Source organism: Peromyscus leucopus, chromosome 7 (genome assembly GCF_004664715.2).
Source record: "Peromyscus leucopus breed LL Stock chromosome 7, UCI_PerLeu_2.1, whole genome shotgun sequence".
Lineage (NCBI taxonomy): Eukaryota > Metazoa > Chordata > Mammalia > Rodentia > Cricetidae > Peromyscus > Peromyscus leucopus.
The window spans coordinates 83,236,901-83,250,424 of record NC_051069.1 but is presented as its reverse complement, the minus strand read 5'-3'; the positions used below and the strand labels follow the sequence as shown (position 1 = coordinate 83,250,424).

The 13,524-nt window shown below is 39.6% G+C and overlaps 1 protein-coding gene across 1 annotated transcript in view; it reads right to left on the bottom strand.

The window, feature by feature from the left end:
* Positions 1-13,524, bottom strand: part of Slc9a9 (solute carrier family 9 member A9) — a 551,705-nt gene that overhangs the window by 362,178 nt on the left and 176,003 nt on the right. Inside the window, exon 6 of the mRNA XM_028865996.2 lies at positions 5,769-5,874. Within this exon, the coding sequence (XP_028721829.1) occupies positions 5,769-5,874 (106 nt within the window). The remainder of the gene's footprint in view (positions 1-5,768; positions 5,875-13,524) is intronic.

The window sequence follows — 13,524 nt, the reverse complement described above, 5'->3', positions numbered from 1 at the left end:
TTTGGATTATAAATTTCCACATTTATGAGGGACTACTTCATTAGAAACAGGTCATTTAAAGAAAAACAGAAAGCTGTGTAGGTAGGACAATAGAGATTGATATAAATGACAGCATAAATAGAAAAATATTTCTATCACATAGTCTTCCTAGATTATAGAGATGCAGAAATTTTTCAGCTGTATTGCTTTATTTATTGCTCAGAATAACTTTGTAATATATACTGCATAACTACTCTTACAATTTGTGCATAAGCAGACAAACACAGATGACTATGGCCAGATAAAACCACTGTTCTGGTATGCTAATTTTGTTATGTTTCTATCCATCATTTATTTTTCTTCATTCATGGCAATTTTACTTGAACAATAATTCTGCTTTCCCCATCTCAACTCATTTGGTTCCAAGTGAAGTCACTTATGGCCTTAACCTCCTTGCACATGACTTAGATGGGTGAGTTATGCAGTGTCAGTGAGTAGCCCTAAAACAGTAACTTTTCCAGAATCTACTAGATGTAGCAAAACTTAAGGCTGGGAATGATGGGGCAGTGGTTTTTGCTTTGTTCTGAAGAATGAGGCCATCACCTCCTAACCAAAAGTGAAAACTCACAGTGAAGGACTAAGGAGGGAGAGTCCTGCTCATTTCCTGGAGCACTTTCCTGAGCTCTTTCTATGGCTGCTGCTCATTTACATCAGCTCAGTCTGTTTGCTTACAATGGTTGAGTTGGTTCTGTGAAAACTGTACTGATTGCACACTTAATTAATGGGGATCCTAACACCAGATCTGACTTCTAATTGTGGCTTCTTTTGACTCTGCCATGCTGCCTCTGAAATTAATGTCTTTGTTTAGGATTCTAGCACACATAACCCCTCTAGATCTCTTTGCTCTGTCTTTTGCTTCCTTTTAAAGTCTATTTAACAACCTTTGGAAAGGTAAATGCATCATGTAACATTTATTCATTTTAAGCTAGTGTGCACACATTTGGAAAGGATATTCATATATACTAGAAATCACAATATGGGTCAGAGATAAGCTAATTTCAGAACTTCTGTGTTAATTGAAGCTACTTTTATTTCAGGACAAAGAATTGCTAGATCATTTTAAACCATAGAAACATAATACAGCACTCATCATTTTGTGCCATGTAGGAGAGATGGGAAAATCAAATTCAATTATAAATCAATTCTCTGAAATTGAGAGGACATTTAACTGAAGAAACAGTATTAATTATAATATTTTGCTTCATAGACTATCAAAGAAAAGTGTCTTTAATCAAAAATGTCACTAAATACTAGAGCAAACTATTGTTATAATATTAACAATTAAAAATGCAAAGTATTAAAACTGAATGGAATGAATAGTTCTTAAGTAAAATTTTATGGCTGATGAATGCAAGCCTATTTCCAAAAGGTTTTAGAGACCCTGTCAATGAACATAGTTGCCAATGATTTGGGTTTATTATGGTAGTCTCTATTAATCCATGGTCAAGTCCAATGAAATTATTAAACAGAAGCTACCAAAAATACACAGCTGGTAACCTTTAAGAGTCCTTTGCTATTGTGTACTGTTATAAATGTTGTATTTTATCATTAGGTGTTGCTGTTAATTGTCTACTTCACCTAATCTATGAAATTAAACTTTATCATAGTTATTCTTGTATAGAAAGAAAACATTACATCTGTTGGGTTCAGTATGATACTTTTAGATAATTATGATAATTTTGAAATGTAGCCCTTGTGGATAAAGGGAAAGACAATGTATACCCACTCCACATCAAAGTTTAAAACTTTTATTTTTCTATGATGCTTGCAAAAGAATAGCCCTAGAGCTATTCTTTTTGTAAAAAAAAAAAAAAAAAACCTTTGGTGTTAGGTGTAGAACCTAGGGCCTCATACATGATAGTCAAATGCCTTACTACTGATACTCCTATCAATTATCATTGTTCTTAAACTTGAAAACCACCCAAGGGTTGAACTAAGAAAGGCAAAACATAAAAGAAGCTTTTATTTGTTCTTTTAATACACACTTTAAGTATATATACTCCACTTTCAAAAAGTTACAATCTAGAAGTCAAACTCACATGCAAATCCAATGGCAACTGAAAAAGAAGTAAGAGCATTGGGAAGTCTAGGTTCTATTTGTGAGCTGGTGGATCCTGAAGGAAAATACTGGGATGAGAGTTGGAAGGTATGCCTAGGTGGAACCAGATCCTGGGAGAACAATGGAGGAAAAGGGATTTTTGTGTGAAGGCTTAGATCTACCTCCAAGAGGCTATCAAGTACTGAGTGGTTCAGTACAGAGGCAAAGAAAGGAGGAGGTATAAATGAACTGTTAGTGAGAAAGTCAAGGAAAATCTTTAAGTAATGTTGAAATAGGGTTCCCCTAAGGGAGATGGAAATGGTTGGAAGAGAGATTGAGATGGGCATTAGAAGGAGTTGTGAGCAAGAAATAACACAAAGAGATCATTATGTAGAATCTAAAGTAAATTGAAGAAGCAAGGAGTACCTGGGATGATTCTTTCCTATTGAGAGGGCCTTAAGTCCAATTAGACAACTGTTGGTTACTTCCAAGATAAAAGTGCCACTATCATACCATTCAGGATGTCTTGCAAGGCTGATCATTGTCGTGGTTGGGAGGCTTTACAGCTTGGTAAGTTATTAATCGCTTTTCTCCCTTTGCACCTTGCATACCACCTTCTGATCCTACGAAAGTTAGTTCTCAGGGAAGAAGCTTGCAGATTAGTTCTAGCTCAGTTCCTCCAACCTAGCTAACTGACTATGGCTCGACAGGTCATAGAAACTGGAATAGAACTTATCACTGTGATTTTCTTAAACCAATGTAATTTCTGTTTTCTAAATACTTAAACCCACAAATAAGTGTAGCTCTTATCCCTCATCAAAGAAGCTTCTTTTGAAACAGATGCAGACGATACAAATATTCACAACTGGTCAAAATGCAGAGAATAAGTGACTCTGGGGTACACATTTCCAATTGATACATTTACAGCACAACCCCCATACCCGAGGCTTAAGGAAAATTGAAGAAGAGGGAAAAGACTGCAAAATCCAGAGGGACTCGAATGCCCACTATGAGCTAATGTCTTCTAGACATGACAGAAAAGCCACACCTATGAAATCTCAATATGGTTGCTGAAACAAGACCTGCATAATGAGAAAACCAGTTGACATCCTAACGTGGATGAGAGATATTTCCTAAGGCTCTTCCCCTAGATGAAAAGCTATAGGCAATCAGTGGATGATGAGAGAGGGAGTATCAGTTTTCTCCAGGGAGAGCTCCTGATGAGTTTTCAATCCCAGTGGTCAGCCTAAACACATGCATATATGAGCAACACTAAACTGATTCAGTAGGTTGTGTATATATGTATATATAACATATATATGATATATAACATATGATAATATAACATAATATATATAATGAAAGATGAGGTCATGAATTAGAGAGGGAGTAGGAGGACATTGAAGGATTGGATGGAGAGAGGAAAGGATACAAATTATATATATATATATATATATATACATATGTATGTATATATATACAGTACTCATTACAAAATTCTACAAACTATTTTTAATAAGAAATGCATGAACAAGTAAAAAGAAAACCACATGGAAAATAGTGTAAGAAGAGACAAGGCAAGCCATAGGAAATGCTGGTGGACAGAGAGGCCAGAGCTAGACCATCACACACACACACACACACACACACACACACACACACACACACACACACACACACACACTGGCTGACAGTCAAAGAAATTTATGGCAGAGACCTTGGAGATCCTCATGTATGGACTTTGGGCAGTCAAATAGTCTTCCTCAGATATAGCTCTATTTTAGTAGGAACTCACTGGGTTTACACTGCACAGTGCCAGAAGAGCAAAGCTGAAGATTTCAGGGCTTCAGCTAGAATGTCAACTGTCTCCTGCCCAGAAAGGAAGACACCTTGTCAAGATACATGCATTAGATATGCTTTGTTGTTGTGACCAAAGCACCTGAAAGAAACAGCTTGGGTATGCAAAGACGAATTTTGTATGGTTTCAGAGAGTTTAGTCCGTGGCTGCCTGACCCATGTGCTTGAATTGAACATTGTGTCAGCAGGGGCACATGGTATAAATGTCCCTGGCATACAAGAAGTTTGGGGGGGGCAGGAAGGGGTCAAGATCTATACCACCAAGGACCAGACTCCAGGGATCTACCTCTTCCATCTGTATTCTACCTCCTAAAGTTTCCAGACCCTCCCCAATATCTCCACAAACTTTATTCCTAGGGGGTGGGGCATTCACTTTATGATTAAGATTCATTTAGAAATGCATAGTTGGGTTAGGGATGCTTAAATGGACTTGAGATGGAAAATAAACAGTGTCCAGTGCCCCAGCCTTTAGTCAACAGGGCAACATTCATCCCCAAGTCCTTGTTTTTAATGAGAACCACTGTGAGTGGCAGTGCTGGGCAGAGGCCAAGCCTGCCTCGGATGGAGCTGTGTGGGCCGCCCAGCTCTTTTGTGCTCCAGTCGTTTTGCTTGGCTTGGCCTTTTACAATTTGGCAGCACAGGAAGTAAAAATGAGGGACTCAGCAGATTTTTCCATTTTTTTTTCTTCAAATATTCCTTTAATGTTAGTATTTCTGGGACAAGGATTCTTGGTGTCCTAATTAATTGTTCTTGATGTTTCTTTCAAAGCATCTTTTTGCATTTGTGATTCTGCCCAAGGCTTTTGCTTTTATTTATACAGGCTGGTAGCTACCTGTAACACAGAAAACCCTGTGTGTCTCTGTGGCCAGGTAAACATGGCTGAATTCAGTGGCAACTTTGGAGGGAGGCAGTCTTAAGAAATGTCAACTGGCAAACAAAGGAAACTAGAAAACGAGGGCTGCCAAGCTCTGCCTGCTTTCCGCTCCCCTCCCTGAGGTCTGCCTTAAAAATCTTTTGTTACTTCACAATACATTTTCAACTGCATTTAAAGTAATTAACGCCGGGAATAGGATTCTGTTGTCACATTTAATTATCAGATAGCTGCTTTCCTTGGGGATAACTGACAATTGCCCAAAATGTTGGTCTTAATCTAAAACCACAGAGAGACCTCTGACACAGTGAAAGCTGCCAGAGTGGCATTTATTAAAAATAAATGGCTACATGTCTAAAGGGGAGGTGGAGAAAGCGCGCCGGGTCTCTTGGGAAGAAGCTCCTCAGCACAAAGGGAAGTGGCACCGCATTCAGCTGAGGCAGCTTCCAGGTCATGGGTGCCTGCCTGCTTGGGAAGAGCTAGCGACCTGTGCACCCTTGAAAGCGCTGAATCTGCGTGGAGAATGTAGTGCTGTGACCCTGAGTTCTAGGATCCCATCTGCCAAAAGCTAAATTCCAGAGCTTCTGTCAGTCTGTTAACTGGAAAGCAACTAGTGGAAGGAAAATACTAAGTGGCAGTGATTTTGAAATGAGGAAGCTCATTTCCATGCATCTTAGGAAACTTCAGTGAGTCAACTCAATATATGCACTGAGAAAAAAAAATCTGTTACCCTCTGGGTAGTATCTTGTAATAAGCTGGGAGTGTGAAAGCCATTAACAGTATTAGATATTAGGTGCCTAATGAATTGTGCCCATTATTGGAGATCTTCTGTGATAACAATTCCTTAAAAGCTACCAAGTGCCTGTATCTCTCTGCCATAGAGAGAAGATGCTATCAAAGACATCAGGAATTACCTCCAGCAGGAACTGTGATTAAAGGAATGAGGTGAGATCCGGGACTTACTATGTGAGGACTATGGCCACCGCATCATTCAGCACACTCTCCCCAAACAGCAGTGTGTACAGGTCAGGGTCCACATGTAGTTCATGGAAAATGGCCAACACTGTCACTAGGAAGACACACAAAGATGACCTGTTAGTTAGGTCAGAGCCATGAAATTGGCCTTCATTGTCACTTTTAAGAAAGCTTCCATTAAGTACTGATCTTCTCAAACTCACCCTCCATACCAACAAGAGATCTTCATTCATAAGTCATAGATTGTATCATTCTCCTGCACCCCAGCTGTAACAGTCTGCCCAGACCATGCTTACCTCCAGTGATGCCTCTCTCCGAATACCCAGCCCACCCTTTGCTGCTCCTCTCAAGTCACATTGAACTTGCTGCAACTTTCCAAACACACTGAAGTTTTTAACTAGGTTTTTTTTTGTCTTTGCATTTGACTCCTCCTAAAAGGGCAGAAGTGCCTTTGGCATTGACTTCCACCATTCCCTCATTCTTTATATGTGCCCTGCACTTCATAGACACATACAAATGGGAAGGGAAGACACATACAGACACAGGGAGGGGGGAGCATATGCATATATTCTTGCTTCCAAAGATCCTTTTGTTTATTCTTTAAGAGTCTTGAAAGGGATTCCACCTCAATCCCTGATTTTTCTCAGCTTTGAATTGGTTCATTCCTTTATGATCCTAGCATTCAGATCAAATCACAGACTCATAAAAGGGACTGAGTTCCCTGGGAATAGGGTCCAATTTGCAAACCTTGATATTTATTTGACCAGCATGCGACAATTATTTGATGCATGCATGAAGGAATGGACAAATGACTATTCCTGTGGAGGGAAAGGCAACCAGATCCTGGCTCTCATTTTCTCCTAGAAGCACATTCAGCCATAAAACAGACAGTGTTCTCCTGAGCAGGACTTGCTCACTTACTATGTTCTGTTTAGTTCTGAGCCTTTGTCAATTGATCAGGGCAGTGGACACCACTCACTGATTATTTGTGCTCCTCAAAACTACCTGGTGTCTCTATAATCAAAACAGTTATGCAAAGTGTGAGCAGCACTCATTAGGAAAATGATCCACTGAATTGATTGCCAAGAGGGAAAGAGTGGTACAAAATGATAATGATGGCAAAAATTTTAAGGCAGAATGTGTATTTTTACTTCTGTTCTTTCCTCTCCCATTTCGTGAAGTGTGAGGCCAAAACATATTTGGTAAACAGAGTGTTAGTGGGGGGTGGGCAGGGAAGTGAGTTAAGCATGAAGATTTTGCAAGTAATCAAGAAATTTGGAAGTCTGCCACAGTAGGAAACAACTGAAGGTCTTTAATAAGAGGGTTGACACATTCTGGTTTGAACTTGGACAAAAAGCTCAGACATCAGTGCAGAGGCAGAATAGAGAGGTGACTCTAGGCCTCCCTAGTAATTCCAGTAAAAGATAGGTTGATCCAAGACAGGGAGAGGAGTGGAATCAGGTCCCAAGCTCTTTTACACACACACCCCCCCACACACACGTTCCTGGCCCTGCACACCTATCATTGCAGGTGCAGCCAGGCCAGTGACCACAGTGCCTATACACAACTTAGTTATTGGTTCTCTTTTTTTTTTTTAGTTTTTTTGAGACAGGGTTTCTCTGTGTAGCTTTGCGCCTTTCCTGGAACTTACTTGGTAGACCAGGCTGGCCTCGAACTCACAGAGATCCGCCTGGCTCTGCCTCCCGAGTGCTGGGATTAAAGGCGTGCGCCACCACCGCCCGGCAGTTATTGGTTCTCTTATCTGCACCCCACAACACTGTGCTGCAATGTAGCATGCTGTTAGCAAGTAGATAAGCAAGAATGAGTGTTGTAAGGACAGAATATAAGGAACAGCATGCTTAAAATAATGTATTACATACTTGAAAATTGCTAGAGAGTAGATTTTAAATGTTTTTACTACAAAACCCAAAAAGATTGATCAGCATGTGAAGTGATGCCCATGCTAACTGGCATGATCAGCCTTCCAATTGCTCATGGGCATCAACTATACCACACACTATAAACACAGATGAGTTTTATTTGTCAGTTAAAACATTTTATCTTTTCTTTAATGCTTTTTTTTAAAAAAAGAAGCTACTGTAAGAATCTAACAACAAAACAAATGAAGAAAGAAAGAGAGACAGAGGTCATGAGTTAGAATGACAGAGGGTCCTGATTCCTTTTTAAAAACCAAGGATGGGATCGATTTCATTATTTGGGATGAGAGGGTCCTATTAATCACAACAGGCAAATCGCAGAAATCTACTCTCAATTCCTGAGTAGCTTCGAACATTTGCTGTAACCTGTAGCTTCTACAGGTGGAGACGGGAGGGACAAAATGCGTCTCTCTTACATGACTGCTTTCTCCATCTTAGGTTGAGCCAGGAGACTACATCTAACCAAAGCAATGAGGTTTCAACTGAGGTTTTCATTAACACCATTCTCCTTTTGCTAGGATCTTGTGGAATAAAATACAAGTTATTCTTTAGCAGAAAATTCTATTGCTGCAGCTCAAGTGCCAACTTCAGCTTCTGGCTGTATTTGTTTCTGAGCTCCAAGGATAGCTTGTGACCCATCTCTGCTCTTGGGGAGGCTTCCCAGGTTCATGTGTAGCATAAGGCTTGGTTTCCTATCCCCAAGTTCCTGCTCATTGGTACCCACTCTGTTCTATGAGATTGATTCTGCATTTTTCCAAAGAGAGCACAAGGCTATTTTGATGAAAGTCTTTTAACTATATATCCAGTTATGTTCAAAACTGATCTGGCATTCACATGATTCCTCCTGAACAAAGAACTGAGCTCTGCTTCATAAACGATATCCCACACAAAAGGGAAAGCTATTACTTGGCACATTCCTATCTACCCTGTGAAGAAATGGAACGGCTTCAGAATAAAGCCAGCCAGTGTGTCCTAGAGGAGGGAGTATTTTGTCAGGACAGCAAATGAGTTGAATAGGTGAGTCAGGAAATTGGCCACCCACTCTGCTACAAAGCTTAGAACTTTTAAAAGAACTCATTTAGTTAGTTCACATGCTCAGCTGCACTGCCCCACTATAGACTTTCTTGAAACGGCCACAGTATAACCCACAGCAGCTCTCCTTAGATCTTGCTGGGTTGGAGAAACTAGCCCTTCCCCAAGGGTAGGCTAAAACTCAGTACTTATTTAAGATGAGTCTTTTGTGACCTCAAGAGAACATTCTAGATAGCACATGTAAGAGTGTATAGGAAGGATCTGTCGGGCAAAGTCAGATTGTCTGAGCTTACAATCTTATTAAAGGATTTGGTCACTTTTGCCTGTATCACACTGTTGATCTCCTTGCCTCCTCATGGCGGCAGCCATAGCTTCACTCATACCTTCTCTTACAAGATCGTCTAAGGCCAGATTCTTATTTATTTATTTTTACTTTTATGCATATGAATGTTTTGTCTGCAAGTATATTTGTGTACTATATGATTGCCTGGTCCCTATTGAGCCAGAAGAGAGTGTCAGATCCCCTGGGACTAGAGTTATCAATGGTCGTGAGCCACCATGTTGATGCTGGGAATCAAACACAGGTCTTCTGCAAGAAGAACATGTGCTCTTAATGTTGTGCCATATCTGTAGCCCTAAGGCCTGATGTTTAGCTACAGAAAAACAACTTTACCTCTCAAGTTGGTAATAAGGGGTATAAGCTATGACCTTATGCTGAAGAAGATTCCCATTCATACAGGCATGTACTTTCATCTAGGGCACTGGAGGCATGTGGCAATTGAGTGACTGACAGATGCCCCTGAACCATGGAAGAGTTTTGAGAAAATAGTTTGAGCAGCCAAATAGCATAGGACTGCAATGGGATGAGTAGGAAGACAGTGGTGTGGCTATATTTCTGAGAAGTGGTGAAGTGGGATAGAGATCCAAGGTCACATCTTGAGAATGCAGAACTGAGTAGGGTTTTCTTCTAGATGTTCAAAATGTTGCAGGTTGAGTAGAATAAGCCAGAGGATAGAGAGGTTGAAGACAGAATAGAATAGAATAGAAGGAACTACTAGGGCAAGAGCTGAAGAAGGCAGAGGAAAGTGATGGCAGCAGAGAAGTTATATGTTCCTTGGTAATGCAAGGTCATCTGCTGAGAGCTGGGTACCGGTGGAGGAGTAGGGCCCCTGCATCATCTCCAGAGGAATGAACTCAAGGTCCGTGACAAACTGTTAGGATCAAATACAGACCAATTTTCAACCTCTAAAAGAAATCCAACATTGAAATAGTATATTTGTATTAATCTCATCATCATACTGAAACTCTAACTAGTCTGATCTTAACCAGAAAGATAATAAGAAAACATTCTTAGAGTGAAAAAATACAGATAACTATTTAAGCCCATCAGAATGCCAATGTGTTGACTGCTAAATGATACTTTGTGTGTTTTTAACTGCCTGTCTGTAAATGATCTCTCTCAGTAGCTCTGAAGTCTTCAGAGTGATTTAGTGACAGTCTGTGCCTTGGAACCTTTGTTAGTAGCTCTCTGGCCCATATTTTCTTGATATTTTATACAAGGAATTTAAATTTCAAATGGCATTTCAATGGGCTAGCACTCAGCAAACTAGCACAAGATCTGCCCAGGTCGACAGACAGCAAGACACAATCGTTTCCTCCCTTGTCATTCCAAGTCAGCATTCAGTCTTGTCAAATGCTGGCTCTCCTTCTAGTGCTCACCATTGCTTTCTGTGCAAACCAGTGTGTATGACACTTGTCCATGACACACGGAGAATCAGAAGTGTGTAAGTCTTCTGCCGCCGAATCCTTGTTTATCCTGACAGGTGTCATTTATTTCTATATAAATGAGGTAGCATTCTCTTCTTTTCTTTTTATTTTTTTTAGCATTCTTCTCTTTTCAAAAGTGAATACTGTGAACTTTTTCTTTTTCACAAATGGTAAGCATTTATAGGGGAGTTTCTAAAACAGTTGTAGCCCTGTGAGAACACTCTGGAATATTGGAATTATTTTGAGTCTAGACCCTCCCTCCCCATGCACTTGACTATAAAATCAATTATGGATGGGTTTTGCCAGTGGGGCTCTGCCAGTCATAATCATAGAAATATAACAGAAATCCCACACTTCTGTACTAGGTCAAAGAAGGATGCCCAGTCTGGAAAGCACATCATTAGATGCTACTTTGTTGAGGTCATTCTAAATTGCACATTCCACAAAGCATCACAAATTACTTAGCCCTAAAACACAGCAATTTTATTTGACCTTCACAGTGATACATGTTTTAGGTATTGAGTTAGTGGTGAAAAAGATGTTCTATGCCTGCACACTGTTGCAGCCTTTTCAGCCAGGTCTCCTTAGAAACAGGCTCTAATGGCCAAGGTGACGTTTTCAAAGGGTAGCCCCATGTATCCTTGGAGCTTCTGAAATATATTCAGGAAGATCTTCAAGGCCAGAACTATCTTCACAATAACAGGGAAGTGTTACTTGCACTTTTTATTCTTATTCTTTGTTTCATGTGCAGTAGAGTTTTCAAATGGCCATATGATAGTATTAATGCGGCATATTGCATTCAGGGGCAGATGTAAGGATCCTCTGTCTTTTATTGCTCATATCTCACATTGAAGAACTTTGCAAAAAATAAGGCAATGCTACTCTTTTGAACATATTTTTGTTTCTCTTGGAAAATAAATTAATCTTTCATAAGATATATTATTTATAGTCACATGTAAATTATTTATACTTCAAACTAACCATTAAAATTACATTTTGAGATTTGTATCAGTTTCTAATAAGATAAATAATAATGGGTATATCAATGGAAACTCTTTGGGCTCCTTCTTAATTTAAGTGATTTATGAAGGAACATATTGCAAAATGCCTGAGAATGATTGTCCTAAGATGACAGGTGGGCATATAATGGCTTATTTTCTATGCACTATGACATTAGTTAAGCATCCTGTTTGAGAAAGATAAGGAAGTATCCCATCTGTGAGTTTCTGGGGAGTTCAGTTTGCATGCTAGATCCACACCCAGAAAGGCTCCCTATGTCTTAACATCTTTTGCCATGTAGTAACCCACTGAATCTGAGTGTACATGCAGAAGTTTCACAGTAACTCTCAAATGAGGAAATGGTCATCTTTTTTATACTAACCCCAGGAGTCTAATTTTAGAGTTACAATTCCATACCTGGTATCTGTATTTGCTTAAGCCATTCTTTTGAAAGGTAAATATTGGGGAGCTGTTTCTTTAATGGAAGGGTATACAGAAAAAGCACAGACGATCACAATCTCATCCTTGAATTCACGGCTGCATGGTGTTTGAAAATAATTGCATTCACCTTTTGCTCAAAAGCCACAAGTTCAACCCCTACTGGTCTCTGAGAGTAGAAAACAGTAACTAGAAGGTCATGCAATTTGGCAATTAGAAAAGCAAATACTAACATACAAATGCTGCAAAGAGATATATTTAATAATCAACCCAGGCAAGGACTAGTTCCTAGGTCTTGTATCTGGGAGTGTATGGATTGAAGTCCACTTGGCACTTCTGCCAGTGTTCTGAAATTTTCCCCAAAGGTCTCTACAGCAAGAATATTCTAAATTTAACATGAGCAGAGAACATAAACATTTAACAAAGACCCAATTTTCTCACCAATGGGGTTTAATGAGCCATGGTGGAATTTAATGGGGATCTGTGCAGTATACCCACTATCCAAGTGAAGATGACTCACCCTGCCGCATAAGCATTCTCCGATCAGAATGATTGCTTAAGCACTTTGCCATTTTAAAATGGAAAATGGCAGGTAACTGTTTACCTACAAATCATGAAATGCATTCAGAGCAGAGCCCAGTAGCTCCAAAGAGCAGTCAAAGTTAGTGATGGGTCACTAAGAAATCATCACTTGGAGGTAAACATAATACTATGGTGCATACATAGAACAATTGTAAGGAAAGCAAGAAGTTAGAAGACAGTTGTGTTAGTCATGATCACGACTGACACAGAATAGGAGCGTTTCACAAATTTTTCTTACTATAAAAAGATATAAAACATATATCATGTACCATAATTTCCCAACCTCTAGATAAAGATACTAAGGAATATTACATAATAGTTCTAAAATGGAGAAAGTGTCCAAGGACAAATGAGTGTAACACTAAGAAGTGTCAACACTAGCAAGGGAGAAAGGGTAAAGAAGACTAGAATGAAGGGGTTATCAAGGACTAAGTACAGTCCTCAGTGGTAGAGTGCTTGCCTAGCCTGCACAAGGCCCTGCGTTTGAATCCCAACATTGCAAAGAGCAGGGTGATGTCATGTGCTTATCCTGTCTGAGAATCTGAACAATATTCCCTTCCCAAATCTGTCAATGAACTAATACCTGGAATGTGTGAATATATTTTATTACATGGCTACCAGGGTGCTGGAATGTATATAAGGCAGATGACTTTTAAGTGGCATATTATCTTGTATCATCTAGAGCAATGGTCAATCCTAGTCACATGAGCCCTTAAAGATGAAAATTTCCCCTAGCCACACCCCAGCTTTGTTTTTTTTTTTTTTTTTTTTTTTTTTTTTTTTTTTTTTTTTATAAATAACAGTCGATCTACTCAAATGTGTGCTGCTTACATACTTTTGGCTGTGGGGCCATCACTGGAGCCTAGTCAGTCTACTGGAGGCCACACCCTTAAAGAACACTTTCTTCAGAAGCCATCAATTGTTTATAGTTACCCAGTCAGGGGCAGAGGCTGGTAAACCCCTTCCCTCACTATGCTAGAATGTTGACA